The following is a 26,789-nucleotide window of genomic DNA, read 5'->3' as shown; positions in this document are numbered from 1 at the left end:
GCCAGATCGGCACACTGGACAGTAGTGCCTGTGGGCCCTACAGCTTTTGTCCTGGAGTAGAGTATCAGAACAGCTGCAGGGGACACACCAGTCCTTTCCCCCACTGCCTCCTAGGCCTGGTGGGGGGAAGCAGGAGAAAGTGTGTGTGGAGCTCTTTATACACTGGGAAGTTCATCCGAATGGCAGGGGTTGGGGCATGGTGGTCTCTGGTCCACTCTGCCCTTCCCTCACCGTCAGCCCCACAGGTGATACCAGCCCTTCCAACTCTCCTGACACCTGTGCCACGTAAGTGCTGCTTGCCACCACCAGCACGTCCCAGCCTTCCTGAGATAATACGTGCAGTTGTTTTGATGTGGACAGATTCAGAAGCTGTAAGTTTGCGGAGTTTGTCTCTGCCATCATCGTTCTCTTGTTCTGGTGGCCGTGAGAATCTACTCAGCGCTGCTTTTGAGCGCCGTATATCCCAATGCCCAAGTGATTTCCTGCCCCGCACTGGCAGAGGTTCAGCATCTTTTCCAGAGTCTGCAAAGTTCATTTTCTGTCAATTAGCAACTCATGGCCAGATTGCAGCATTATAGAAAACACTGATGTTTTATGTGAAAACTATAGCTCGAGGCGTCATTTAACTATATGCCACTCAAGTGATAATTTTGGAAAAGCTCTGTAACTGTATTTACAATTTAGGAAGTCTTAAAGTATGGTGGCCACCTGGTGAGTACCAAACTTCTGCCTCTTCAGGGCAGCACGGCTCACTGTGCCTTCCCACTGACTTATTGGTAACTCCCCCCTACAGTCAAGTCATCACCATGTTGGCTGAGGTCTGGTGTTGGTTTTAGTGGTCTTTGCTGTCAATGGGCATTAAAGAGGTGTTCCATACTCACCCCACACAGCAAAGGTGTCTTTTCTAGTAAGTTTTGCTAATTACATTCTAGGCATGGGTCTGCTTTTGGAAGAAAGCATGCCTCTAAGGGAGAAACAAATGTGGTCTATGGCATTAGTGCGCTGGAGATGGAGCTGGAAGGACCTAGGAAGGTTCTACGCTGCACTTGCTGCACTCGGCCTAGTGCCTGTGTGTGCGTGTGGTTTCCTGGGGCCTGCCTGAGGGCTTGGTCTCCACCAGCCACAGCAGGCGGGCAGTTCTTCAGTCGAGGTCCCCACTTAGCCTGATTGGCCTAAAATTTAGCCTGCCTTATCATTTGGTCTTTTTTTTTTTTTAAGTTTATTGGGGTAACATTGGTTAATACAGTAATATAATTTTCAGGTGTACATTATAATTTGACATCTATATATTCTATTGTGTGCTTACCACCCAAAGACCAGTTTCCTTCAGCTACCATATATTTGATCCCCTTTACCCACTCCACCCTCCCCCAACCCCCCTTTACCCCCGTCTACCTTCCCCCTCCTTCCCTCTGGTAACCACTAGTACGTTGTCCATGTCGATCTTCTTTTCTGATGCACCCCAGCCTGAAAACTGCTGAGTTAAACACTAGTCCTGTGCGATTATATCCTTCGCCGCACCGTTTGAGGTCCTAATGATGTCCATTCTCTTTGGAGCAGGAGGCCTGCCTATGCATACCAAGACTGCCACATCTCCGTCCCCATGTGTCCCCATTGTTGCAGTGAAGCCAGTGAAGTCTTTTTCACCGGCTCCTTCATTTGCACTTTTATTTAGCCTATTTCGACCAAGCCCCTCTGGTCTTATTCCCTGAACCCTGCATGTGATGGGTGCAGCAGGCAGAAACTGCTGAAAGGGCCCCCGTCTTCCTTCCACCTTTCCCTTCCTCTCGGGGGAAGAAGAGTGCTGGGGCTCAGCAGACAGGCCTGCTTTGAATCTCATCTCCTTTCATTTCCAGCTCCATGGCCTTAGGCAAATAACTCAAACTCTCTGTGCCCATTTCTTCAGCGAAGTGAGGCAGCCAGGAAGATTACATGCGACCATGTTTGTCTGGTGCTTCTGTCAGAGTGGTACAGAGAGTGCTCAGTAAATGGCAGCCCTCATTAGCAGCTATGCAGGCCAAATCAGTTCCCCTCCGGCCTAGACCTCCCTTCTGACCTCCTTGGGTCCTTCCGATGACCCGCGCGCGTTCTTTCCTGTGTTTTCAACTTTGTTTTCCTTAGCATAGGGACATGTTTGACTTGCCTGTTTTAAAAAATCCTCCCCTGGAACCTGGATCTTTACTGGTTCCATCCTCAGTCCATTGTCCTCTTCACTCCTGGTCCCTCACCTCACCTCTTCGTTCCTCTGCCTCCTGCACGTGGCACCTGTCCCCCGCCCCAGTCCAGTGAACCAACTCTTGCTGAGGTAACCAGTGTTCTCCCACTTAGACACCATGACTGGCATCCTCCTGATGGCCTCGCTCTGTCCTGCAGTGAACTGAGGTCTCTGCCCTCCGAGACTTGCTCTCCAGCGCCCCACCAAGGGCTGAACACACCGTTCTTCAGACTGGAACTAGCCCCGCCCCCCCAGCCCAAGCCGCAAATCAGACCAGGACACATTACCAGTGAAAGTGTTTAATAGTTAAATTACTTAAATAGACTTTTCAATTTCCATGGGAAATCATAATCGTATCCGTTTTTGCAAGAGCAGGAATAAAAAGAGTGCGCACCCCACAGAGGGAACGAAGAGCTAGCACTGCACTTTGTCACCAGCCACTGCTGGGAGAGGAAGGACGGGCCCCCACGAGGCCGGCGGGGTCGTGACAACAAGGGGAACACGGCAGGAACTGGGCACACACACTGTTACTCGGGTGGGAAGCAGGACGGAAACCCAGCACCGCCGGCCCGGCGGGTGACAGGGAGGGGCAGGGGACTGAAGAACGACGTGGAGAAAGCCAGCCCCTGGCAATGGGGGCGAGAGGGCCGGTGCAGGACCAGGATGGAGCAGCAAAAGCGCCAACAGACTCAGGCTGGCAGTTTTAGGTCCGTAAGCTTTGATTCTCAGAGCTGTGTTCAAATCGGGGGTGGGCAATGGTGTGTGGGAAGGGGAGGATGGGGCTCGTGTCCAGTTAGAGGTGGTGCAGGTGGGCATCAAAGTAACGTTTCAGCAGCTGGCATACAGCTGCCAACTCACCTCCTCGAGCTCATGTTGGAGATGAGAATAATTCTGCCCTGAGAAGCAATGAAAAGATCTGGGCACAGGCCCCAAGGATTTCGTTTGACTCTATCTCTATGATAGTCTATCATTCCCCAAATGCCTCCCTAGTAGGGTATAAAAATAGAATTTTTTTCTTGGTATATTTAACTGATACTTCCTTAAAAACCAGACAAAACAACATTTCTGTTAGCTTACCCTGGGGATGCTAATGCTGGGCTCTACCCTTTCCCCTGTCTGGTTTGCAGATGGAGGGCAAGGACACCCACCCCCCATTCTCTAAACCTGAGGGCTGCACATTATGCTCCCAAGTATGAGGGATCATCTGTAGAGAGCCACCTTGGCCAACTGAGAAAGCCAGGCAGGCTTCCTCACACCCCCATGCTGGCTGAGCACCGAGGACCATCCCTGAGCTCTCTCTGCAGGCAGCAAACGGCTGACATCTCAGCAAGTGGAAGGATATACAGAGGCCATGCTGTCCGCTGCGAGCTGAGGCTACTCCCCTTGGTTCCAACTCAGCCTGAGATGGGAAAGCAGCTTTTCGTTTTCTTATCATCCCATTTGCATTTTACTTAGGGCAAGTGATGTGTATGTTTGTGCACCGGGGGGGTGGAGAGAGAGATGGGGTATATGTCCATGCATCTTCCTACTTAATCTGAAAGTATGGTGACTCCAAAAGGACACATTCAGTGCTCTGATTGGACCTGGGAAAACCCAAAACTGCCAAATCTGAAGTACAGGTAAGAGGCATCCCGTATGAGACCAGTTTCACAGCATACATACACACACACACACACACACACACACACACACATACTCCAATACATACATCGATGTACATACAGTACAAATGAGCACACGCGCCCTGCTGTGCACAGCTGTGTTCTAATATAGAGAATTTACAAAATATAGAATTTGGTATATTTGTTAGATCTCCAAGGTTTTCAATAATACAAAATAAAAAATACAAAAAAGACAAGCTGGGATCCCCGCCCTCCCCCACCCAGTGGCATCCTCGGTTGCTTGTGGGTCTCTTACACGCGTACAACTAGCATAGTCTAAAGAAGGGCACAGAAACTTGTTTTGTTTTATTTAATAAATATTTTCCTTTTCTCAGAACCACCGCTCCTTGCTTCAAGTCCTCTCGCCTCCCCCTGGCAATTAGTTCTGTTCCCCTCAAAGGGGCATTGTGTGTGTGTGTGTGTGTGTGTGTGTGTGTGTGTGTGTGTAGGGGCACTGCGATGGAAGCCACAGTCCCTCCAAAGCCAGCACTCCTACCCGAAATCTCCCTCCACGGAGCAGGGGCCCAGCCTCTGTCAGAAGTTGAAAGGCTTGAGTAGAAAAGCAGCCGCCTCACGCCCTTAGGCTCCCCTGGGCCAGAGCCACCTACCCGCCCCAAGGCTGGGGCCTCTCCCTCAGCCCTGCCATCACCGCAGGGGCAGCCACACACTCATCGACACCCAGCCGCTCCTCTCCACCCGCGCCGCAGCAGCTCCCGTTAGAAAACGAGATTCAGGTCGGGTCTAGCGTCTTCTTCTTCAGAGGGAAACATCTTTGGTCAGCTTGGTGCTTGCAGGACGCTGGCACCCCAGGGCCTGGGACAGAGGCTGCTGCCCGCCCGCAGAGGCAAAAGCTGCTTCTGGAGTCAAAGTGGAAAATCTCACCGGCACGGCCATCTGGGCTGGAGCATGGGCTTCCCCCTGCCCACCTGGCACACAAAGAAGCCTTTTCCATTTCTATGGAGGCCAGGCTGCCTGGCATCGCTGGCCGGCAGCTGCTAACTGAGCGGGGGCCCTCCGTTGAGGAAGTAGGTCATCATCTCTCCTTTGCCCTTGACCTTGACCACACCCCGGCACTCCAGCTGGTATGTGTTGGCAGCCAGCACCTGATACATGTCTGTGGTGACCTGAGGAGGAGGCAGAGGAGAAAGGAGGACAGGCCATCGATGATCTGAGTCATGAGTCTGCCATCAGGCAGAGCTGCCTGACTGTCCCTGGCACAGAGGGTAGGTGGCATCTCGCAGCTAGGGCTCTGAGGGACTGATAACTGCTTGTCCGTGGAAGCACCTCTTGGTGATGAGAAGGATGATAGCACCTACTTCATGCCGGGCAGTGTGGCAAGCACCTCGCATGTGCTATTTCAGTGCTACTCAAATTGTGGCCTGCTGGTCATCATCCATAATAAGAGAAGGGCAGAGGCTGAAAGGAAGTACGGAGGAGCTCTCATAGCAACTCGACCAAGCACACTGACCAGTGTATTTACCACGGCCTCACTCTGTGACAGGTCAGAAATAATTTTAGAAAGTGATTTTTCACCACAAAGTTTGAGAACCACTGCTTAGCTCATCTAATCTATGAGATAAGTATAATTATCTCAGGTTCAAAAAATCTAAGTCACTTGCCTGAGTTACACAGCTAATAACTAGCAGAGCCGGATTCAGTTCTATAGCAGATTGCCCATCTCTCCTCCAGCTTTTGGAAAATACAGAACTCACAGGGGTCTTCAGTGATGACACTATACGTTTGCAGGGTGAGGGAGAAAAGCAGGAATGACAGGAGCGGCAGTATGGACCAATGCCTCACAAGGTGATCCAAGAGCCATTTCTAAGTATCGCCAGCCACCAGCAACACACCTGCTGAGCGTCCTGGCCCAGCCTGGCTATGAGGCCAGGGAGAAAGGGGCCAGAAATCTCTGGATGGACTGCTGGGAGGTGACCCTGCTGTGTCATTAAGTGTATTCTGTGAACAGTGAAGCCCCGTGCAGGGAGAGGTGCTGGGTTATTGCGTGGTTGCTGACAGAGCCCCTCACACCTGTCGCGGGTGGGCTCAGAAGCTCTGCAAACACACGCCTTCTTTCCTCATCTCCGTGCAGGACCTCAGTTCCCATCTTGCTGTCCCTTCTCCCCTTGGCACAGGGATGGAGGAGAAAGAAGGACATACTGCCAGGCCCCTCAGCACCCAAAAGCCAGCTGGACAGAGCTGGTCTGGCCCAAGCCATGCTCAGGGCCAATCCCCTTGTTCAGAGGCCCCCCAGGAGAGAGAATTTAGGGGACATTTGAATAGTGTCAGTGTGAGCAAAGGACCATAAAGAGCACAATTAGCACTTAAAAAAACTGAGGCCAAGAAAGCTAAGCGGCCTGCCCACAGCCTCATGGGGAGCTGGGGACAGGGGGCGTGCAGGACTAAGGCCCGGTCCAGGGCCTCTCTGCTGTCAGATTGGAGCAGAAAGAATAAAGAAAGGATTGATGGGGGAAAAAAGAAAAAGAAAAAGAAAAGCAGCTAAAGAGTAGCAGGCCTGGTAATCACAAGCACCAGCTTGGAAACAACAAAGGGAGAAGAGTCTCTGGGTCTCTCTGGCCAGGCCCCGTGGCTATTTGGGCTGGTGGAGTCACTATTCCAGGGACCAGTAGCCTTGTCTGGTTGGCCTGAACCAGGCCCTGAGTGCTGGGGGCTCCATTTGGCAAGGCGTTACTCCCTGAGGCCATCTTTGTGCCCCCTCTGTGTGTCTGGGTTGTGGCATTACTACTCCTGACTTGGCATGGGGAGCCAGCCTCTCGCTGTATCCCCCAATTCCTTCTGTGGCCACTAGAGGGCTTTGCACAGGACTGAAGATCTGTCCAAGGTACTGACGGCCTAAAACACAGTCATGTTCTCCAAGCTTCCAAGACATCTACACCAACTACAAGCACCAACTACACCTCAAATCTGGCTGCAGAAATTTTTCCTGGGAACTGTGAGTGGCCACTTGGCATCAGAGAGGTCCCCTGGTGTGGGGGAGGTGGACGCTCCTGCACTCACCTGGATGCGGTCAGGCACACCGGTGCTGTCCATGCGGCTGGCCACGTTCACCGTATTGCCCCAGATGTCGTACTGAGGCTTGCGGGCCCCGATCACCCCGGCCACCACGGGGCCAATGTTGAGCCCTGTAGGGGACAAAAGTCAGCATGCTCATCCAGGCTGAGATCTGACACTTACCCTCACCGTCATTCCTCCCTCCACATGCAGCAGCTTCTCCCTCTGACTCTTGGCTTAAAGACACCCTGGGCCCTCCAGCCCTGAGGCTGTGCTTAACCCTCCAGTTCCCACTTCTCTGCTTCTACCCTGTGTCCTCCCAACCCAGTCAACACTCAGCTCTAGCAAGGCCATCACCAAGACTGCCTTCTTCAAGGTTCCCAGTGACCTCTTGCCTCACCCAACTGCCTTCCCTCTCTCCATGGCATTTAAGCTTTCACCATCAATTCAGACTCAACATACCAGAACTTGCCTGCTTCTTCCTCCTCATTCCTCTGGTTCTTTCAGGGATGCCACCATTCTTGCTCTTAGAACCTAGCTCCTAACCCCCTGGCCTCTTCCCTCTCCAAATAATCCTACTCTGGGCCTCTGAGCCAGGGCGGGGATACCACAGTGACCACCAGGTCTCTGACTCACTCCTAGCGCTTCTGCCCTAGTCCGTCCTCCTTCCCAATCTTACCCAAGGCAGCACTGAGCAACAATAGAGGTATTGTGTTGGTTCTCCACCTGAAATGTCCTTCCTCCTGTCCAGGCGAACTTTCCCTGACATATCTGGCTAAACCAACATCCTCTGCACATTTCTGCCCTATCTCCCAGCCCAAGAGGGCTCCCTCACATTCCTTTAACTGTCTATCTCATGCTGAGCCTTATTAAACCTCATTGCTGCTTAATTGTTTCTTCTGTGTGAGAGGTAGGACTATAAGTACCTCAGAAGCTTCCAAGTAGGCCTCCTGGACCCCTCAGTCAGAAACATCATCAGTCCTCAAAACTTTTCCCTCCATGATCCTCCTCTTTGGTCCTGGCAAATCATTTGTAGCTTTTGACCCCATGTGCTATTTCCAGGGTAGACTTTCCAACTCACTGGCCAAAAGCCAACCTACCCAGTGAAGATGTTCTGGAGTCTGAAAGGAGGACTTTGCCACACAAGGCTCTGAACTGCTTGCCCCGCTACTGGTCTATCTGTCAATCAATCTCCAGCCCTGGCCCAGTGAAGAAGCTGAGACAGCTTACAAAAAATATAAATCAATGTAGATGGGAAAGATAGAATGCAAGGAAAATAGGTTGGCAATCTTACAAAACCAAGAGTGCAGTTAACACAGAAATACAGGCTGCACATCAGGGGAAGCAGACCCCTAGCTGGCTGTGGTCTGGGCTTTCTAGCAGTCAGTGCAAAACGAGAACCTGGTCAAGTCCACTGAGCACTGGGCCCCCAGGCTAACACAACAGCTCATTCAGGAAAAGCCCAGTTCCCCACACTCAGCCAGAATGAAATATCTCCCAAGGTCATTAATGATCACAATATTGATGGTTAGTAATCTGACATGTTTCATGTGTTACCTTTGAGGATTGAAATACCAGTATTTGTGTTGGCAAATTACTGTTTCTTTTTAAATGAATCTGGAATCTGAATCCTTCATGGCTTGAGACATACCCAGTGAGTTGATAATGCATTAAAATTAGAATAGAATAGAAGTCTCCTCTTTCAGAAAGCATTCTTTCCCTCCACAATCCTTAAAGATGGGAGGACAGCAACATAACAAAGCAAAGTTTCTACTGCAAAAATAACTCACTGGAAGCCTGGACATCCTTGGTAAGACATATGCTAAGGACCAAATGAACTGAAGAAACATTCTGAAACTCTATGGAGCAGCCCATTCAGAGTCATAATTCTGAAATCATCTTGTGGGTGCAGTAGGGTGGAACAAATGAGTGACTGTGTCGATGTTTTTCACTGCGCTAGTTCAACTCTTCTGCAGAGCCGAAACTTGTCAGAATGAAAGGTCGGGGTAATAAAACAAGATTAAACACACACACACAAAGGAAAAATAATATAGGTTTTTGTTTCTAAGATTTTCTGAACAAGTAGAATATGGCCCTGACTGTGAACCTGACCCATGGCCTCTGCTCAGAATCCCCTCCCTCTTCTGTAGCAGCCCCAGCCCGGGGACACCGCCCTTGGCATATAGAAAGCTCCCTCGAAGCCATCGAGCGAGGGTGGAGGCACGTGACAGAGGAGTCCAGGGATGATACATGAACTTGACTTATCACCACATCCTCGTTGTTCCCCCCACCCCGATTCTGAAAGTTTTACAGCACCTAGAACATTGTACTCACACATACAGAAATCACTTAGAGCTCAGCAATAACCCCACTGACCCTTTTTTTCAAGATTACTCTTTTAAAACATTAAAATAATCATTTCATTGTCAATTTTATATGGTTCTTTTCGTGTTTGGTTTTTAAAAATACTTTACTATATTCATTTTATTTTGCTAACAATTTTGCAGAATATATGTTCAACATTTTTATGCATTTGCAAATTTAATGACTTATATCATATGTGTATGTCTTGCACTTAAAATGTAAATATATTTCTTTTTACTGCTTTTCCTTTTTACTGAATGAATTTGGAACACTTTTAAATAAAACACTGCCATTAAGTCAGTATTACTTGAAATACAGCCACCAGAAGGCCCCAGGCCCTTGGCACACAGCATCCCTCACGAAGTCTTTTGGGCGGGCACAGCCTGGGTCCAACCAGGCCCTCGCAATGAGTGGGTGAGGTGGGAACTTAGAAAGAGGGTGTCCTGTGTATGTTGCCCACAAACCAACACACCGAGGAGACACCTCTAGGTGCCAGCAGGAGTCTGCTGTGAGTGATGGGTGCTCACCCCGCCCCCTTGGGCAGGGGCACACCACAACCTCAGCTTCTCGCTTGGACCAGGTCACGGAGGCAGGATGGGGGATGGAGAATAGGGAATGGGAGCTCCTACAGCCCTCAGCACCCCCGGGCTGGCTCACCAATCTTCATCTGGAAGTTGTTGAAGGAGTGCTCGTTGATGTACTTCATCTGGTCCATCAGCTTCATGGCGAAGTCGGCCAGAGCCTTGATGTGGGTCTTGCCCACTTTGTCATAGGTGGAATCATTGAGGCCTGAGGCAGCCATGTAGGTGCTGCCAATGGTCTTGATCTTTTCCAGCTGCCTGAACCGATCCTCGCTGATGATCTGGACAGAAGGAGGCCAAACCTGGGTCACCCCCCAGTTTGGGCCACTGAGGTCTGCAGGGAAGTACAGCAATGTGGCCCCAATTCACGCGGTGGGCCTGTCTCCATCGCCAACTCAGTACCAAACCCCGATATTTCCTGACAGAGCCAGGCCCACAGGGCTCGCGGCTGTGGACAGGCTGTGTGCTACTGGCCCACCTCCACGGCAAGACCCTCTGGGACCAAGTCGCTAGTCACCTGCCCCCAGGAGGGGCTGGTGGCCATCTTCCCCTGGCTGGACCACATCTCCATCCCTCCCAGGGAAACGTCCTCACCTTCTCGAGCGGGACACCTTTCTCTCTAGGACCTGCTGGAAGCCTGCCCAGACCCACTTGGGCCGACTCCAGTTACCCCACGGCCCCAGGGGCCCATGGGCTGTTTCCGAGACTGTCTGGTCTCAGCTTCGTCATCCCTCTCCTCCCTGCACTCCACGCCCCGGGCCCTGGGTTCCCACTGGGGTCGTCCCTACGCTGGGAGCTCTCAGGATCCCCAGTGCCTGGCACACATTAGCTGATCGACAAGGCTGTGATACACATATGAAGAAACGACTTGTTTCTGCCTCCACTGTTCAGGCTTTTGCATCTTTGTCCTGCCTCCTCCCTCAGCTGGGATCCTGTCCAGCCCTCGGTGCTAAGAGAATGGTGGATGATGGGAGTGGCTGGCAAGTCAGCCAGGCAGGGCCTCGATGGGTGGCTGAGGTGCACGGACTGCAAATTCAAACAGCCTGGGCTGAAACCCCAGTCCTGTCACTTACTGGCAGTGGCCCGAGGCAAGACACTTCACGTCTTTGGGCCTGAGCGTCCTTGTCCGTAACATGACAGGGGAGAAAATGTCTGCAAGGTGCCCGACAGTGCTTGGGACACCACAGTCAGGACTGCTGACATCACTGCTCATGTCTGGCGATGGTGAAAGGGGGCGTCAGACCTCTTCGCATCCCTCCCGCCCCAGGGACCCAAGTGCCCCAGCCCCGCCTCACACCTCGTCGAAATCGGCGATGATTTCATTAAGCAGCCGCAGGCACTCGACGCCCTCGTTGTTGGCCTCCAGCTCCACGTAGAACTCGGAGAAGTTGGCAATGGAGGCGAACATGACGGCCACACACTCACACGACTGATAGTACAGCTCGTCGTTGCGCCGCTCCCGGGCCAGGAAGTGGGCGGCCACGTCCTTGGGCAGGATGTTGTGCAGCAGCCGCCGGTTGTAGGCCTGCAGCTCCTCCATCTCCTCCTTCTCTTCCGTGGCCTGGGACAGAGGACCCGGTCAAGGGGAGGGGGCGAGGGGCAGGCTACTTAGGAAAATGCCAGCATGTGCCCGAGATTGCAACAAGTGCCCAGCCTTCTAGCCTCTCTCTGCTGCCTCTACTTCCCACTTCCTATGAAGAGCATCTATTGCTGTGACCATCAGAAAAGAGAGATATCTGTAAGCATCTAACTCTCCCCCGCCTGCCTCTTGGAACGTGACACATACGAGAGTGCTGATCCTGAAGCAGGCATTCCTGAGCGGAAGCAGGTCCCAAAGGGGGGCCGGAAGGATCCTGTCTGCCTAGGACTAGAATGAGGCAGTAGGTTAAAGGGATGGCCCAAGACCACACACACAACGGCCCGCCAGCTACCCAAGTGCTCCTCAACCCTTCGGTTTTCTCTTCACTGCAAGAAACACAATCAGAAAAGCAGTTTGATAAGGACCACTTTAACAGACTGACCCCACGGCCAGACGCAGCCAGGCAAGGCCAGGAGGTGCCAGAGTCCTGAGGTGCCACCCAGGGCAGGGCAGGGCAGGGCAGGGGCATTGCCTCTGACTTTCATTTTCCACTACTTTGGATCCTGGATCTGGACAACTGGGGTTTGTGGTCACTTACACTCCAAGTTAAAGGGACAATGCAGAATCCCCGGGTCAAGAGGCCAGTAGCGGCCCACAGGCTGAAGCACAGAGGTAGTCCTGTACCAAGGCGTGCAAGATGCCACCCGATCAGAGTGTTCATGGGACATAGGGGTACAGAGTGGCATCTGCTGGTTTCCTCGCCCTTCATGGTGAACAAAAGGGCCCCTTTAACTGGGAGCGACCATGGTGGTAAGGCAGTCAGGGAAAGGATCATTAGTAGGGCTGTTTAAAAGATCTGGCTAGCCTACTTGGGCCTTCCCCAACTAAATGTGGAGGGCTTTCTATTCAACTGCAACTAGAAACTCCAAAAGGGCCAGGACTAGTTCTCAGGGCTTTTTGGCTCTCCCAGTGGGTGGTGGCTGCCTGTGAGGAAGGAGCAGGCGCACCCACCCAAGGCCACAAGACCTGGCTCCAGCAAGGAAGGGAGAAAGCTCAGGGACGCCAAGGCTCAGAGGCTCAGTCTTGCTCCTGAGGTGAGAGGACCCACAGCTCGCCACTCCTGGAACCACTAGAAACATGGCCTTGAGGATGCGGGTCATGCCTGAGGAAGCTCCTGGATCCTCAGAGGCCAGGTAGGTCCAGTGGGCATGAGCTCTCTTCCTTCCCTGGCATTCCAGCCCAGGTGGCCTTTACTCCTATGAGGTGGGGCACTTTGACCACCTCCCTCCCCATAAATCAGAGCCCCCTGCTCCTAGCTCTGGAACAGGTGTGCCAGAGGGAGAAGTCTGAAGTTGGAATCCCTGTACTTCTCAAAGGCGGTCCCATGGAGAAGACCTAGCTGGTCCGCCTGCCTCTGGAATTGCACCAGGCTGCCCACAGTCCTGTTCCTGCTGCCTGCTGAGACCACATCCCTATGGAATCAGGGACACTCCAGCCCAGCAGGTGGCAGAAATGTGACACGTGCCCTTCCCAGAGAGCAAGTGCCCAAAGTGTCAGGCAGAGTGGCAGTGCAGGCTGGGAGGCAGGAATACTGGGAACAAGGCTACTTCTGGGAACAGAGGCCAAGTTCCCCAGGCCCTGGCCAGATGCTTCTGCCGCATCTGGGGAACCCTGCACCAAGCCATGCTGGGCAGCTGCCAACACAGCCAGATGCTTCCAGGGATGGGTTCCAGCCAGGCAGGAAGGCTCAGGGGTCCACAGCCTCTTGCTGGTCTTAATAACATTGGTGCTGTTGGAGGGGGTGCTGTTCTCAGTGGGCTCTCCCCTGAGAACTGAGACCAGTGGTTCAGCCAGGAGGGAGCCTGGAGGGTAAGGGTGTTCCTTGCGTAGCTGTTTCAAGGAAGCTAAAGACCCCAGGCTTCTCCACCTCCCTGTCAGCGCCCACCCAACCACCACCACCAGAGGTCTAACAGCAAAATAGGTTGCTGGGTGAGAATGGGGGTGGAGCAAAAGACCAAACATGACCTGCGGTCAGGTGTCTGTAACTGGTATCTATTTGATGATGTCCCTCGGTCCTCAAAGCCTCAGAGAAGGAAGGGAGATGAAGGGACATGGAAGCACCATGAGCCTGTCAGGAAGCTGCAGAGGACAGAGGCTGACGCACCAGCAGGTAGAGGCATGCTCACCCACACACTCACACACATGTACACGGACCTTAACTGTTGTCATAATGGGGGGGGGGCAGGTCCAGCCTCTTCCCTTCTAACCTTCCCTTCCTTCCCTCCCTCGTGCACAGCCCTCAGTGCGTGAGGGAGCAAAGTGATCAGAGGAAGGGGTACCACATGCGGCATGCACGGCATACAAGAAGCAGGGAGGTAAAGAAGGGAGAGGGCAGAAAAGGGGGATGGAGGGGCTGAGAGGTTGGTTCCACTGAGCAAATGAGTAAATAAGTGAAAGATAATGAAAGCTAGGTCTCTCCCTGCCAGAGATGTTTGTAAGCAGGGAAGGGGAGGAGGCTGGAAAGAAGCTCAAGGTGTCGCATTTGAAATGGAAGTCCCGATATATACTCGTGGTTTTAAATATCAACGGAGATGTTGGAGGAGTAACCATACATATGCATGTGTATGTACACATGTTTACTTACATGTTCATTTACACTTACATATATTTCCTAGCATTGTCCACAGAGAGGACCTAGAACAGTAAGCACAATGACCTCCCTGATCTTGGTTTCTAAATACCATTATTCACTAAAAAGACCTGGGCTCTTTGAAGAAATCGCTGATTGCTGGGCTGGAGCAGGGAAAGTACCCGATGAACCTAAGATTTTCTGTGCACTAGAAAGCTAAAAAATGTTCAAAGAATGATGGAGACATGGCAAAGAACACAAAAGCCAACTTGAAGAAACAAACCCAGCACAATTCAAGCATTAAAATAATGAGAGGTGAAGATTAAACCCCACTGAATTTGATAGGGATCTAGGAATCCATACTGATACAGATAAATGAATGATTAAGTAAATAAGTGGAGAGAAGGAGGATTTTCCTTAAAGTAGAATGCCAATTAACAAATGTGGAAGAAATGATGGAGATTGGTCATCGCTACCTGGAAGCCAGGAGTCGGCAATGGATGCTGCCTGGTGGGCGGAGATTTGCTGAGGATCAGCATATTGGTGTAATGTCAGAATACCTTTCCACAAAACGCTAATCAAATGCAAAGGGGAAGATGGAGACTTGACACTGGAGAAAGCTGGCAGACACCCACTTAAGCGGGAGGTCAAGATGAGCGTCACCAGGGGTGGGACAGGTCAACACGGTGCAGTCTCCAGTGCAAGGCACTGAGAGGGCACAATGTCACGTCCACGCTTCCTCCAAGAAGGCGCGGCCTGAATCTGGACATGGGAAATGTCAATGGACCTAGGCTGAGTGTCACAGAGCAAGGGCCTCTTTAAGCCTGGCAAGGACCGAAAGGCGAGGTAAGACTGAGGAGACACAACTAAATGCAGACAGTAGAGTCCACACCTGGACAGGGCCCCGGGCCAGAACCAGGATCCCAGGCAAAATGTGAACAGGCTCCGTGGGTGGCATGGCCCTACGCTGGTACCTGGTGATTTCTTGATTGGGAGGTCGAGCGGGTGTAGTGTAAGGAGTGTCCTTGCTTTTGGAAAGTAGACACTGAAGATTTGGGGGTGATGGGGCATCATGTCGGAAGGGAGGCGATTGAGCAAATGGAGAAAAATGGGGGGGATCTGGTGAAGGGACTGCTAGAGTTCTTTATACTGTTCTCGTAACTTTTCTGTAGGTTTTAAACTACTTTGTAAAACTTCCTCACCAAAAAAGCAGACAGAAATGGTGGGGGGTGCGGGGGGAGCACAGGCACGGGGAGGGCGGAGGTCGGGGGAAAGGTCAAGCAGCGGAGCCAACCCGTTTCTGAGGCCACAAGTGGAGAGGAACACTAATAGCACAAGTGTCTCTGGGGCTGAAGACAGGCAGGGGAGCGACTGAGAACAACCTGGTCTCCAAACCTCCCCACCACCTCAGCACCACTGGGTGGCCAGGCCACAGCCCAGGGATGCCGGAGGGGACGGAACGACGTGGGCTTATGTGCGAGGCCTCAGACCCAGGAGCCCGGAGGAGGCCAACACACCCCTTTCCATGGCGGAGGACAGACCCCGCTACTCTGGCTGTTTCGGGCCTGAGTTTCCGACCCGGCTGAGAGCTGGGAGGACTCAGCTCTCTGGGAGAGGCTGGCAACTGCCTTGTGTGTGCTTCATCCAAGTCTTCACCTTCAAGCTCCAGAGGCTGCACCTGGCTGGGAGCTGAGACAAGACGGCTGTTGCCCGAGCACTGGGGGGATTAGCCATGAAGGGCAGCATGTCACAGAGAGGCTGAATGGCAGGCTTGCCCTTCCTTTGCTGCCAACTCTTTCTCAAGGTCTTTGCAACACAACCAAGTCGCACCACAGCAACTATGTTGGGACGGGCTTCCTGAGGGTTCACGGGGAAGGTAGGGTGTATGTAAGCAAAGCAGAGGAACCTTGGCCCCAGGTCCCACAGGGCCTGGTCAGCCCCTAGGAGAGAGCTGGGGCCTCCTAGGAGCGTCCCCAAAGGAGCAGGGTGAAAGCAAGGAGGAGGCTGGGCAGCTGCTCCCTGAGAAGGGACATATGCAGCCTCACACTGGATGTCCCCAAGGCCCCTCAGGAGCATTCCAAAAGGAAAACATGTTCTCCCGATTCCAGGGTGCCCCACTGAAGACCCCACTGGGGACCTCAGCCAGACCTCTTGCAAAACACCCAATAGCAGGGCAACTTTATGCCCCCGGCTTCACTCAGCATACAGTGAAATTCCAGGGCCTCATGCCCCAGCCTGAAGACTTTAATCTCAATGTTAATAAGAAGCCGAGGATGGAGGGAGGCTAAGCCAGTTGCAGATGAGCTGGAGAAGAGGTCTGGACGTAGGGACCAGGCCAGCTGGACATACGGGCCAGGCCAGCGGAGGCAAGAACGCCAAGCTAGGCTATGTCCTACATAGAAGACGAGGCTTTCTCACAGTGAGCGCCCTTGGGCACCCTCTCCTGGACCTTTTGAGGTGGTCCATCAGGTAACGAGGGGCCACAAGGGCTGCTGCTAGCACCCAGAGCACCCTGTGGGTGGTCCAGTGGCATCCCCTCCTCTAGGTGGACAGCTCAGGGTGCAGAGCATGAAGCCTGGAGGGCAGAGCGCTGGCTGAATGTCAGCCCTCCCTCAGCACCCAGCACAGGTCAGAGCTATGGCCCCAGCACCCCACCGCCTCTGCCCCTGCCTGGATGCATATGGTATTTGTGACTTAAGAGCCTATTTCCTGGGCCCATCAGAGCCCCAGCACTGCTGAGACTAGGTTTGTCTGATAAGCTCCAGGGTTTGTCTCTTGGCCTCAGAGAGCAGAGAGCAGATTCTCTGGGACATGGGACACCAGTCAGTTGGGACAAAGCCTGAGAAGGACACCTGGTCAGTGCAGAATAAGGCCAAGCCCAGCCCAGGTTATGGACTCGCTGACTCACAAAGGGCCTGGGTGCCTCCCCCACCCCAGTCCCAGGCCCTGGGCCACCCACCTGTAGTTTCCAGAGGAAGTCGAGGCGGGCGGTGGACTCCACCTGCTGGGCGTGCAGGTACAGGGCCAGCACAAAGACTGAGATGACAATGGGCGTCACCACCTTCAGCGCCACTTTGGTCGCGTGCTCAGGGCTGCAGGCGGGAGGTAGATGCCCTGGCACCTCGAGGCGGACTCCAAGGCCCCCTCAGGTCTATTGTTTTCCTCCCTCGACAGCACCTCCCTCTCCTCACCCTCCTGCTCAAACTTTGCCCAAGGTGTGCCCTCCTGGCTGGCAGCTCCATCTCCGCCCCAGCCCACACCTGCAGCTCAGCAGTCCTTACTCCTCTCCTGATGCCTTACCCTCCATCACTGGGGAGCTTCCCTCTGGGAGGAAAGTCTCTGGGCAACCTTGGGCAAATCCCAAGGTTATCTCTGAACATTAGTTTCCTAATCTGCAAAGTGGGATAACAATGCCCACATTTCAAGATTGTGGTTAAGAATTAAAGATACTGTATACAAAATCCTTTTTATAATACCCAAGTAACATAAATAAAGAGTAAAAATTCCAAAAGTAGGAGCTATTATTTTCTAATTATATTTCTATTAACATTTTAAATACACAGTCCTAATAAAAGCAGCTACCCCAAACACTGCTCCCTGTGCCAGCAAAGAGCCCACACCTCAGTGCTGCGTAGACTCCTGGCCAGCAGTAGACCCCACGCAGGGCCTAACCTGAACACCCCTTTGGTCCTCTCCTCCCAGGTAAGGAGGCACCGATTCTGTTTTCCTGCGCCTGGGGTCTCACACATGCTCCTGGGAAGAGCTTGAGGCTAAATGCTTTAAGATGAGGCCTGTGGAATGAACTGTGGGTCCCAAGAACCCCGGCTGCTCACTCTGTGGATCATCTAGGGTGCTGGGGATCATAAAGGAAAGGAAGGGCCTCTCCCAATGAGGACTCCTTGGTTCCCGGGAAGGGGAGGGCCTCCTTGCCCCGCAACTTTCCTCTTCACTGCCTATTGTGCCACAAAGCTCCCTTCCATCTGGGCATCGCTGCCTTCTCTGCTGGCCCTGGCTGCTCTGTGCCAAGGGCAGGAAAAGGCTGTAACAGAAAACTCGGAGAAAGAGCATCGACTCACCACTGGGAGGTCCCGTTGTTGTTGAAGTCTCTGTAACAGGAGTGGGGAGGGCTGTTCAGGGCCGCTGTTCTCATCGGCAGCTTCCATGCCCGCTGCCTGCCTGCCCTGCTCCGCTCCTCCGCCCTGCTCTGACCCCCACGTCGCATACTGCTGCTCCCACTGCTGTTGCTCCTTCACCCTGCCCCCAGCACCCCTCTCATCCAAGGACACTCTCAGGATGGGAGGCATGCCCAAAGCCCAGTCCCACCTAGCATCTGATCGCCATGACCACAAATCACCCAGCCCTCACCTGGGACCCTGGGGCCGCCCAGCATATCCACCTGGGCAGAAGCCTGCCCACCTCTCCCACCCCTTTGTTGCCATCCAGAGGAGAGGAACGCCACACCTGCACTGTCCGCTATGGTAGCACATGTGGCTACTGAGCCTTACGATGTGGCCAGTGCACATCTGTGGCTATTGCACATGCTGCCTTGTTGACATTGCTATTAGACAATTTTTAAATTGTGTATGTGTCTTGCATTATTTATCTATTGCATAGTGCTGCCCTAGAGCCAAGCCAGAGTCTCCCAACCCAGAAATGACCTTCATTCTCTGCTGCTACTTCAGCAGGAGGAGGGGAGAGGCCGGGCTGGAAGGAAGAGCAGGTAAGAATGAGGAGGCAAAGTTCCCCATTCCCGCCCAGGTCCATGGGTAGAAAGGCCCGGGCCACCTCCCTCTCCTCGTCCTCTCGGGACGGCAGCCTGTACCACTCCCGATGCTACAGTGCCTCCCTGTCGTCTGCCCACAGCCTCACACTGCTGCCAAGAGGTTCTTCCTTTAATTCAATTTCTATCCTTCATTATACCTTCATTTTGCCTAGCTCAGTGCCTGGAACATTGTAGGCTCACAATACATACTTTAGCACGAATAATCCCTTCCTCTAACTCGGAGAAAGTCTGCTGCATTTTCTCAGGGGACACAGTCCTATCACTCACATTTCTTGTACTTCCTGATGTGCGTGCCAGGTAGGAAGATGGTGACCAGAAGAAAAGTGTTCAATATATCAGGTACTTGACATACATTTTATTACTATGGGTATTATTATTCCCAATTTACTGAGGGAAAATGAGGTTCAGGAAAAATAGCCAAATGTGTGTCTGAGGCTGAGATTCAAACTTAATTCGACCCAAAGCCAGAGGTCTTTCCCCTCAGGAAGCCACCTCCCTTGGAATCTGACATCTATCGCTATACGGCCAGGCTGACTGCCAGCTAGTTAGCCTAGGGCACAACACCTATTCCTGCCACCTCGGGACTGTGGAACTTTACCACTCACCATCACAGGCAGGAGCCTTTGAGCAGTGCACAAACTACCCAGCCTTCCATGGCTGTCCTGCCCACTCTGCCGGGCCGCTATGAGGGTGAAAAACGATGTCTGTCTGTCCAAGGACCTGACTCAAGATGAGACACAGAGCCCACCAACAACAAAGACTGCTCCTCTGCTCCCACAGACCTTGCTATCCAACTCTGTTGAACCTTGACTATAGTTGGAGTTAGATAAAAATAGCTCCTCGGAGGCTGCCTTAGACAAGCAAAGAACAACTCGCTGAGGCCCGAGGTCAGAATCGGAGTAGGAAAGGTAATTGGAGGCAGAAGGACAGGGGACCTAGTCGCCCTGAGGCCACCCTCACCGCTGGGAAAGAAACAAGACACTGGTGCTTTGCCCAGGTGGTCAGAGCTGGGGAGCAACGGGACATTCCCCTCGCAAGCCCCCTGCAGCCTAGGACCCCAGACTCCTGCTCGTCCCTCCTCTGCAATGCCCCAGACCGAGTGAGGGCCTGAAGGGGGTGCCACCTACATGGCGTTGGCGGTGACTAGCAGGTCTGCATTGTCAAAGAGTGTGACACCGGGCACTTCGACGACGAGCACATATATGAGCTCGATGGCCAGCATGAGCACCAGCTTCCCGATGCAGCTGATCTGCAGGAACACGGAGCAGGCCAGCAGGCTGAGCAGCACGCTGTAGGTGAAGTACTGTGGAGAGAGGGCACAGGCCTTCAGTGCCCGGGCCCCGACCACCCTGAGCATCCATCCAGCCTGAGCTGGCCTCAGGTGAAGCCTTTCTGGGGATATTTCTGACGTAAACTTGTGATGTGACATGAAGGGCCCTGATTAGGAATCAGAAGGTGGGGTTCCAGGCTGATTTTGACCAGGACTGGCAGTAGGGCGCAGTGGTTAGAGCCCAGATCCAGGCTCAAGCAGACTTTAGTTACATCCTGACTCATGAGGAGCTGTTTGTGTGACTTGGGCCATATATTCAACCTCTTTAAGCCTCAGATTCCCCATTTCCAAAACCTTCTATATCATGGGCTCACGGTGATGATTACACAAGATGAAGCCACTTGGCACAGTGTCCAGCACCCTAATAACTGGGGAGCACAGGCTCCGAGCCCCCGGTCTGCAACTTTAAATCTGAAGTTCTGAAAACCGAAAATGTTTTCATTACTGATGTGGTGGCAACACCTAAACTGACCTTATTTGGTGGCAAAATCTGAGCCAACTGACATGATGCTAATTATCATCTTTATCCTGCTTCCTGAGTCTATTCATGCATTTTGCTTCAGAAGTATTACTGTTTCATTATCACATGCTACCCAGACTACACTGGGGCGTGTGAGGTAACCTTTTAAAATCTGAAAAGTTCCCAAGTCCAAAGTACATCTGACCCGGAAGACTTCAGATGAGAGAGTGCAGCCCTGTGATATTTACCCTGGGGGAGCCCCTTCTGGCCTCTAGGCCACAGTGTCTTTCTCAAACAACTGAGGGGGCCGACCCAGGGAGTCTCAGAGGTCTCCTTCTGTTCTGTCATCCCTGATGCTAATTCCAGACATCTCAGCATCTATTATTTTGTCTTTTCTTTTGAATTTAGCATCATTATTTCTGAGTCAGACATGGGGACTCACTATTTGCCTGTCTGCCTTGGGCTGGAGGCCAAATGGCAGTGGCTGGCAGTGGGGGTGGCTCCCAGGTTGGACCTTCTGTCTCCCCAGGACTTTAGGAACACAGAGGACTGCAGAGGGCCCCCAGTGACTGGAAGGGGAGGGACCAGCCTTGAGGCACCACCAGGAACCGGGGCAAAGGAAGGAATAGGGAGAGCACGTCCAGATAATTCACCCCCAAGGATAATAAGCCCAACCTTGGGGCATGGGGCAGGGGGACCCAAAACCTAGCCTGGATTCCTATTCAGACACAGGGCCCAGACAACCAGGAGGCCAAGGCTTAATGCTGGGGTCTCCCAAGGGCCTCAGGGTCTGTGAGGGTGGCCAATCAGAACAACACTGTGGGATGGGGTCAGCCCTGGAGCTATAGCCAGCAGGGATCAGCAGGCCTGAAATTGGTGGGGCTGGTGAGGGCTAACAGCTGGGACCGCCTATCTCTCACAAACGAGGAGCTAGAACAGCCCCTGCCTGGGCCCTCTTCCCCCACTCCTCAGCTTCTTCCATGGACCAACCACCAGGAGACAAGCGTGAGACCAAAAATGGCCTGCGCTTCTCAGCAAATAGGCTTCAGGCAGCAGATCCCGTGGTAGGTCTCTTGGCCAGATGTGAGAAGGAACAGAGCTGGGGAGCAGGGTACATCTGGGAACAGGGGAGGTGAGGGGTGGGTGCCTGTGAGGCCTCAGCCTGCTCGTCCCAGGCTGCCTGAGGAGCATGGCCACCCAGGGAGAAGGAGAGCTTGGCCTGAGCCCAGGGACAGGTGGAGGAGAAGAGCTGGTCTAGTGAGTATCCGCAAAGCCCTGCCCTGAACTGAGTTTCCCGCATCCCATCTATACAGGTGAGACAGATCAGGCTCCTTCCCAGGGAGGGGGGAGGAAGGCCAGTACCGTGACAGCCCACAGGGCCTTCACTGTAGTTCTGGACTCTTCTGAGTCATAGGCCTTTTGGCAACTGGATGAAAGCTTGGACCCTCTTCCCAGAGAAGGGCAAAACTGTCATAATCTGATAGGTTTTGTGTGAGCTCTCGGCAGGGACCTGGGGTGTGGAAACCACCCAGTGCATGGAGTTGACGCCCTGGGCTGGAAGCCTGGCCTGCTGCTCACTCGAAAACTGCTCCCTGAGGAAATGAAGCAAGGTGAATGAAGCAGCCTGCATACCATAGGCATTTAATACATGCTGTTCTCTAAGGGTTCCCAGCGTCATTTTAAACCCAATAATCTACAGGTACTCAATTTCTTTCTGGGGTGATGAGAATGTTTTATAATGAGATTATGATGATGGCTGCACAACTTTGTGAATATGCTATAGGCTCCCGAATTGTACATTCTGAATGGGTGAGCTTGATGGCAGTCCCTTTCTTTCCCTCCCTACTTTCTAACCCACAGCAGGGGGACTCAGCCAGGCTCTCCTGAGGCAATTTGGGGTCTGCTACCCAAGCTAAGGGTCTAGAAACAGCTCTGCCCTTGAGTTAAGAGCACAAACTCTGGAGCCAGATGACCTTGGTAGGAGCTCTGGCTCTGCCCCCTACCAGCTGTGTGACCTTGGGCAGGTAACTAACCTCTCGGTGCCTTAGTGTCATCTGAATAAAGGAGATAATAATAATAATAATAGTATCTATGTCATAGAGTTGTGAGGATTAAATGAGTAAATATATGTAAAGCATTTAGCACAGTGCCTGGCACATGGTGATTGCTGTATAAACAACAGCTATGTTATCACTGTTGTTGCTGTTATATTGAGGAGGTTGGCCTCCCTCGCTGGTGTCTGGCACTTGGCGTGAGAAGACTGAGAAAGGTCTCTGGAACAGCAGTGAGCTTGAGGGCCCTTGACTCCTGCAGAGCAGCAAAGGACAAGAGGGAGCTGGGGTGGCAGAGTTTCCAGCTGCATCCAGCCCTCTCCCTGCCCAGTACCTCAGGGAAGTTGCAGTTGGGCCAGGGGCTGCCGCAGAATCCCTGCTCATCACCCAGGCTGTAGTTGAAGGCCGACTCCACCACGTGGCAAGCGTTGATCTGGCTGGTGCTGACGTTGTGCTCATCTGCCAGGCAGCCGAACAGGTCCTTGGAGTTGCACATGAACTGGCGGTGGGGGACAAGAAGGTCACCCTCCACAGGGCAGTGAGTGCGCATCTACCCTCAGTCTCAGGTGCAGCCTGACTCTGTCCAGGGACAGGAGAGGAGCCTAGAAGAGGCTGGGGGCCCGCTGCTCAGGGCAGGGCTCCTAAAAGCCCCCTGGGACTGCCCTAGTCCTTGTGGCTCCTCTAGCCATGAGAGGAGTCACATCTAATCCTAGACCCGAGGTGAGACCTAAAGAAGGATTTCCGGGGAGGAAGAACTCTGGTGGAGATTCTACCCAGCTGATGCTGTGGGCTCCACTGCGTTTCACCTTGGAGCTGGGGAGGTGCTGCTACCCACCATGTTGACAAACGCTGCCAGGAACACCAGGGTGATGGTGAACACCCCAACCAGGGTGCTGTTCACCTTGGACCGCACGATCTTCTTGGAGAGGGTCTGCAGCGGGGCGGGGAAGAGCTGTGGGGTAGGGGGATGAGAGACAAGAGAATTCAGCAGACACTCCACGAACCACCACAGAACCAGCCCTCCCTCCACCATTGTCTCTCTCCAGCACCAGCATAACCCCGGGACCCTTCCTGAGCGCCCTCCCAGGGTGCAAGCCTCTAGCCTCACCCCACTGCACTACTATTCTCAGGCCGACAGCAGGTTTTGCACTGGCCAGGAGTGGGTCCACCCAGGGAGCTCACGGATGAGAGAGGCTGGATGGAAGGAAGAAGGAAAAATACTATCTTGACCCTAACAGAAAAGCCGAGGAAAAATGTACCCGCCATGTGAATTCTGAGCAGCTCAGAGTTACAATCAGGGAGGGGCGGAAGGTGGCAGTCAAGGAGTCATGGAGGGGGCCCAGAACTTTCCCAGGGAGGGTCAGAAGGCTTCCTGGAAGAGGCAAAAGGAACTGTGGGTCTGAGGATTCAGAAAGGGCCTGGGATCTGGAGGAAGGCGTGGGCTGGTGAGAAGGGGGCAGAGCGGCATGTGAGCAGGAGGGCCCTGGACAAGTGAATTCAGTGAGCCCATTTCAGCAGGATGCTCATGGATATGCCACGTCTCACACCTAGCCATTCCCATGTTTCCTTCAACTAGACAAAACCATATGTCCACTCAAAGACCCACTGTGGTTTGGGTAATTAAATGACCGGACTCTACCAAAGCTGGAACAGTTGGCCTTGTCCACCACGTCCTTCTCATCTCCCAACCAGCCTAGACTAAAGAAGCAGCTGGCAGACCCAGAGAAGTGGAAGCTTCCTGAATGTCCGTCAGTTTGATGAACGGATAAACAAAATTTGCTATGTCCACACAGCAGAATATCATTCGGCCATAAAAAGGAATAAAATGCGGTTACGTGAGGGTGTGACATGGCTCAACCTTGACAATATTACGCTAAGTAAAAGAAGCCAATCTTAAAAGGCCATATGTTATATGATTCCATTTATATGAAATGTCCAGAGCAGGCGAATTCATAGAGAGAGAAAGGAGATTAGAGGTTGCCATGGGCTGCGGCGAGCAGGAAATGAGCAGTGACGGCTCGTAGGCTTGGGGTTTCTTTTGGGGATAATGACAATGTTCTGAAATTAGACTGTGGCAATGATCGTACAACTTTATGAATATGCTAAAAATGACCAAATTACAATTTCATCCACCTTTTATAAAGGTGGATTTTATGGTATGTGAATTATATTCTAATAAAGCGCTTATTAAAAAAAAAATCCTGCTCGGTCTCTTACTAGCTATCTGATCCTGAGGGAGTCATTAACGGCTTTGAGCCTCAGTTTCCTTATTGGTAAGTAGGGAATATCTATCTCCCAGGGTGACTCTGAAGATGCATTTAAAAGTGCTTTGTAAGCTGTTAGATTCTATAGAAAATTTAGTTACTATTCACATTTTAAAGAGCTATGTTGCCAATAAGAATGAAAGTCCTTGTTTCCTATTAAAGGAATTTTTGTTTTCACAGCTGGGAAAGTGTTTTGGCACTAACATCAGGATCTCACTCTGAAATGACATGACAGATGGTTTCTAATCTTTGCCTGCTTCAAATTTTGCCACTCCATCCCCCCACCACCCATGTTGCTTAAATCAGTTTAGTTCTGATCACCCTATCCGTCAGGTGAAGGGCCTCCTTCATCATTCTGCAATCACCGATGATTGGGGGAGCAGGATATGCAGGTTTCCTGGGGAACGTGGGACCAGAAGCCCCACAGGGGCCACCCAGAGGCCAGGAGAAGAACTGCAGGCTTTAAAAAAAGAATCCAATCTGGAATGTGGCTCTAACATCTTAAGGATTGGCTCTTAAATGTATTGGCTTGCTATGAGCCGATTTCCCTTGCCACCCTTTAAAAAGACCCACTCAACTTTAAACCCTCTGCAAGAACCCAGGAAATGATGCTTTTAAAGTCTCCAGATTTGACATACTACCCTGGTATCAGTTTATAGTGTCTCATCTCCAGTAATCAAAAGTTCATCTGTACATTGACCCTAAATCTCACCTTCACTAACTGCACGTGGATGATAAAGCTGCTCACTTGGGACAGAGCTCTTTGCAGGGTGGCAGCTGTAAGCAGACGTTGGACAGCATTTTTTTACGGCAGGCTTGTGTGTGCAAACCGATCACTCTAAGCTTGCCTACAATCACAGCTCAGAAAAAGAATCAATCTTATAATAAAATTTCCAAACCAGTACATTCTCAGTCTAGTTAATTCAAATCAATTCTACATAAAAACGGGAGTGGAGACATAATAAACCACGACTGGGTGACGGATAGTTTTGATCCTGGCCTCTCTGAAAGTCCACAGGCAAATCGATGACCTCCCTGGGGCCCTGGTGCGGGGCCAAGGTGTTGCGGAGATAAAAGAAGGTGATGAAATCCGATGGCAAATGTTTAAGAAAACAGCTTTTTTAACAAGGAGTTAAAAAGAAAGAAAGAAAGAAAGCAAAAGAGAGAGAAGTAGTAACTCCTACTTCACAAAAGTATTTTAAAAGATATGAAAATTTTGGAGGCCAAACAAGACAGGTAAAAGTAGGCTTCACATCACTGTCTCAACACCTGGCCTCTCAGGGGTTAACTGGACATATTAACAAAGGCAGTGTCCTGGAGGGGAAGGACTGTGGGCTCTGGAGTCAGGAACCATTTAGGTTTAGATCCTAGTTAATGCCACTTCCTGGCTCTGAGCCTCATTTTTTCCCATGTGCAAATCAGATGTAATATGAGCCACTTGAGAGGCTCATGAAAACACAGCTTGAAGAGGCAGGACCGAGACCTGGACCATAGACCGCCTGACTCAAAAGCCACTGAACACGCACCTGGCAATAGCACAACCTCTCCCTAATAGACAAAATGTGACACTGAGTATGTTGGTGGAAGGTGAGTGTGGGACTCCTAAGTCCCCACAGGGTAGAAGATGCCTAAGGTAAGAGGTACTGGGAGTAAAAACCTATTTGAGACAATGTGGGCAGCAGTCAGGGTGGAGTGGTAGAAAGTAGAGGTGGGACTCAGCCATATTCAGGCAGTGGGGAGAAGAGAGGAGGTTTTTTGGTGACTGCACAGAGCAGACAGAGCCTAGAAGCAGCTCTGGTCATAGTTTTCCAGAGCTCAGACAATTGGGACCCAGGGGTCAGCAAGATACAAGCTAAGAGGGAG

At 52.1% G+C, this 26,789-nt stretch overlaps 1 protein-coding gene across 2 annotated transcripts in view; it reads right to left on the bottom strand.

Annotated features, from left to right (window-relative positions):
- Window positions 1-2,476: 2,476 nt before the first annotated feature.
- ADCY5 (adenylate cyclase 5) overlaps window positions 2,477-26,789 on the bottom strand; it is a 137,906-nt gene continuing 113,593 nt past the window's right edge. Inside the window, exons 13-21 of one of the 2 annotated variants that reach the window (XM_036218900.1) lie at window positions 23,498-23,614; window positions 22,997-23,161; window positions 19,949-20,124; window positions 18,115-18,144; window positions 16,998-17,130; window positions 11,128-11,391; window positions 9,907-10,111; window positions 6,892-7,016; window positions 2,477-5,000 (exon numbers count right to left, since the gene is read on the bottom strand). In XM_036218900.1, coding sequence (XP_036074793.1) covers window positions 4,872-5,000; window positions 6,892-7,016; window positions 9,907-10,111; window positions 11,128-11,391; window positions 16,998-17,130; window positions 18,115-18,144; window positions 19,949-20,124; window positions 22,997-23,161; window positions 23,498-23,614 — 1,344 coding nt within the window. In that variant the 3' untranslated portion in view covers window positions 2,477-4,871. The remainder of the gene's footprint in view (window positions 5,001-6,891; window positions 7,017-9,906; window positions 10,112-11,127; window positions 11,392-16,997; window positions 17,131-18,114; window positions 18,145-19,948; window positions 20,125-22,996; window positions 23,162-23,497; window positions 23,615-26,789) is intronic. The other variant, XM_016159360.2, reaches the window with a different exon arrangement.

Source organism: Rousettus aegyptiacus, unplaced genomic scaffold (assembly GCF_014176215.1).
Source record: "Rousettus aegyptiacus isolate mRouAeg1 unplaced genomic scaffold, mRouAeg1.p scaffold_m13_p_4, whole genome shotgun sequence".
Taxonomy (NCBI): Eukaryota; Metazoa; Chordata; class Mammalia; order Chiroptera; family Pteropodidae; genus Rousettus; species Rousettus aegyptiacus.
Note: the sequence above shows the minus strand (reverse complement) of the source record. Positions and strands in the feature narration are given on the sequence as shown.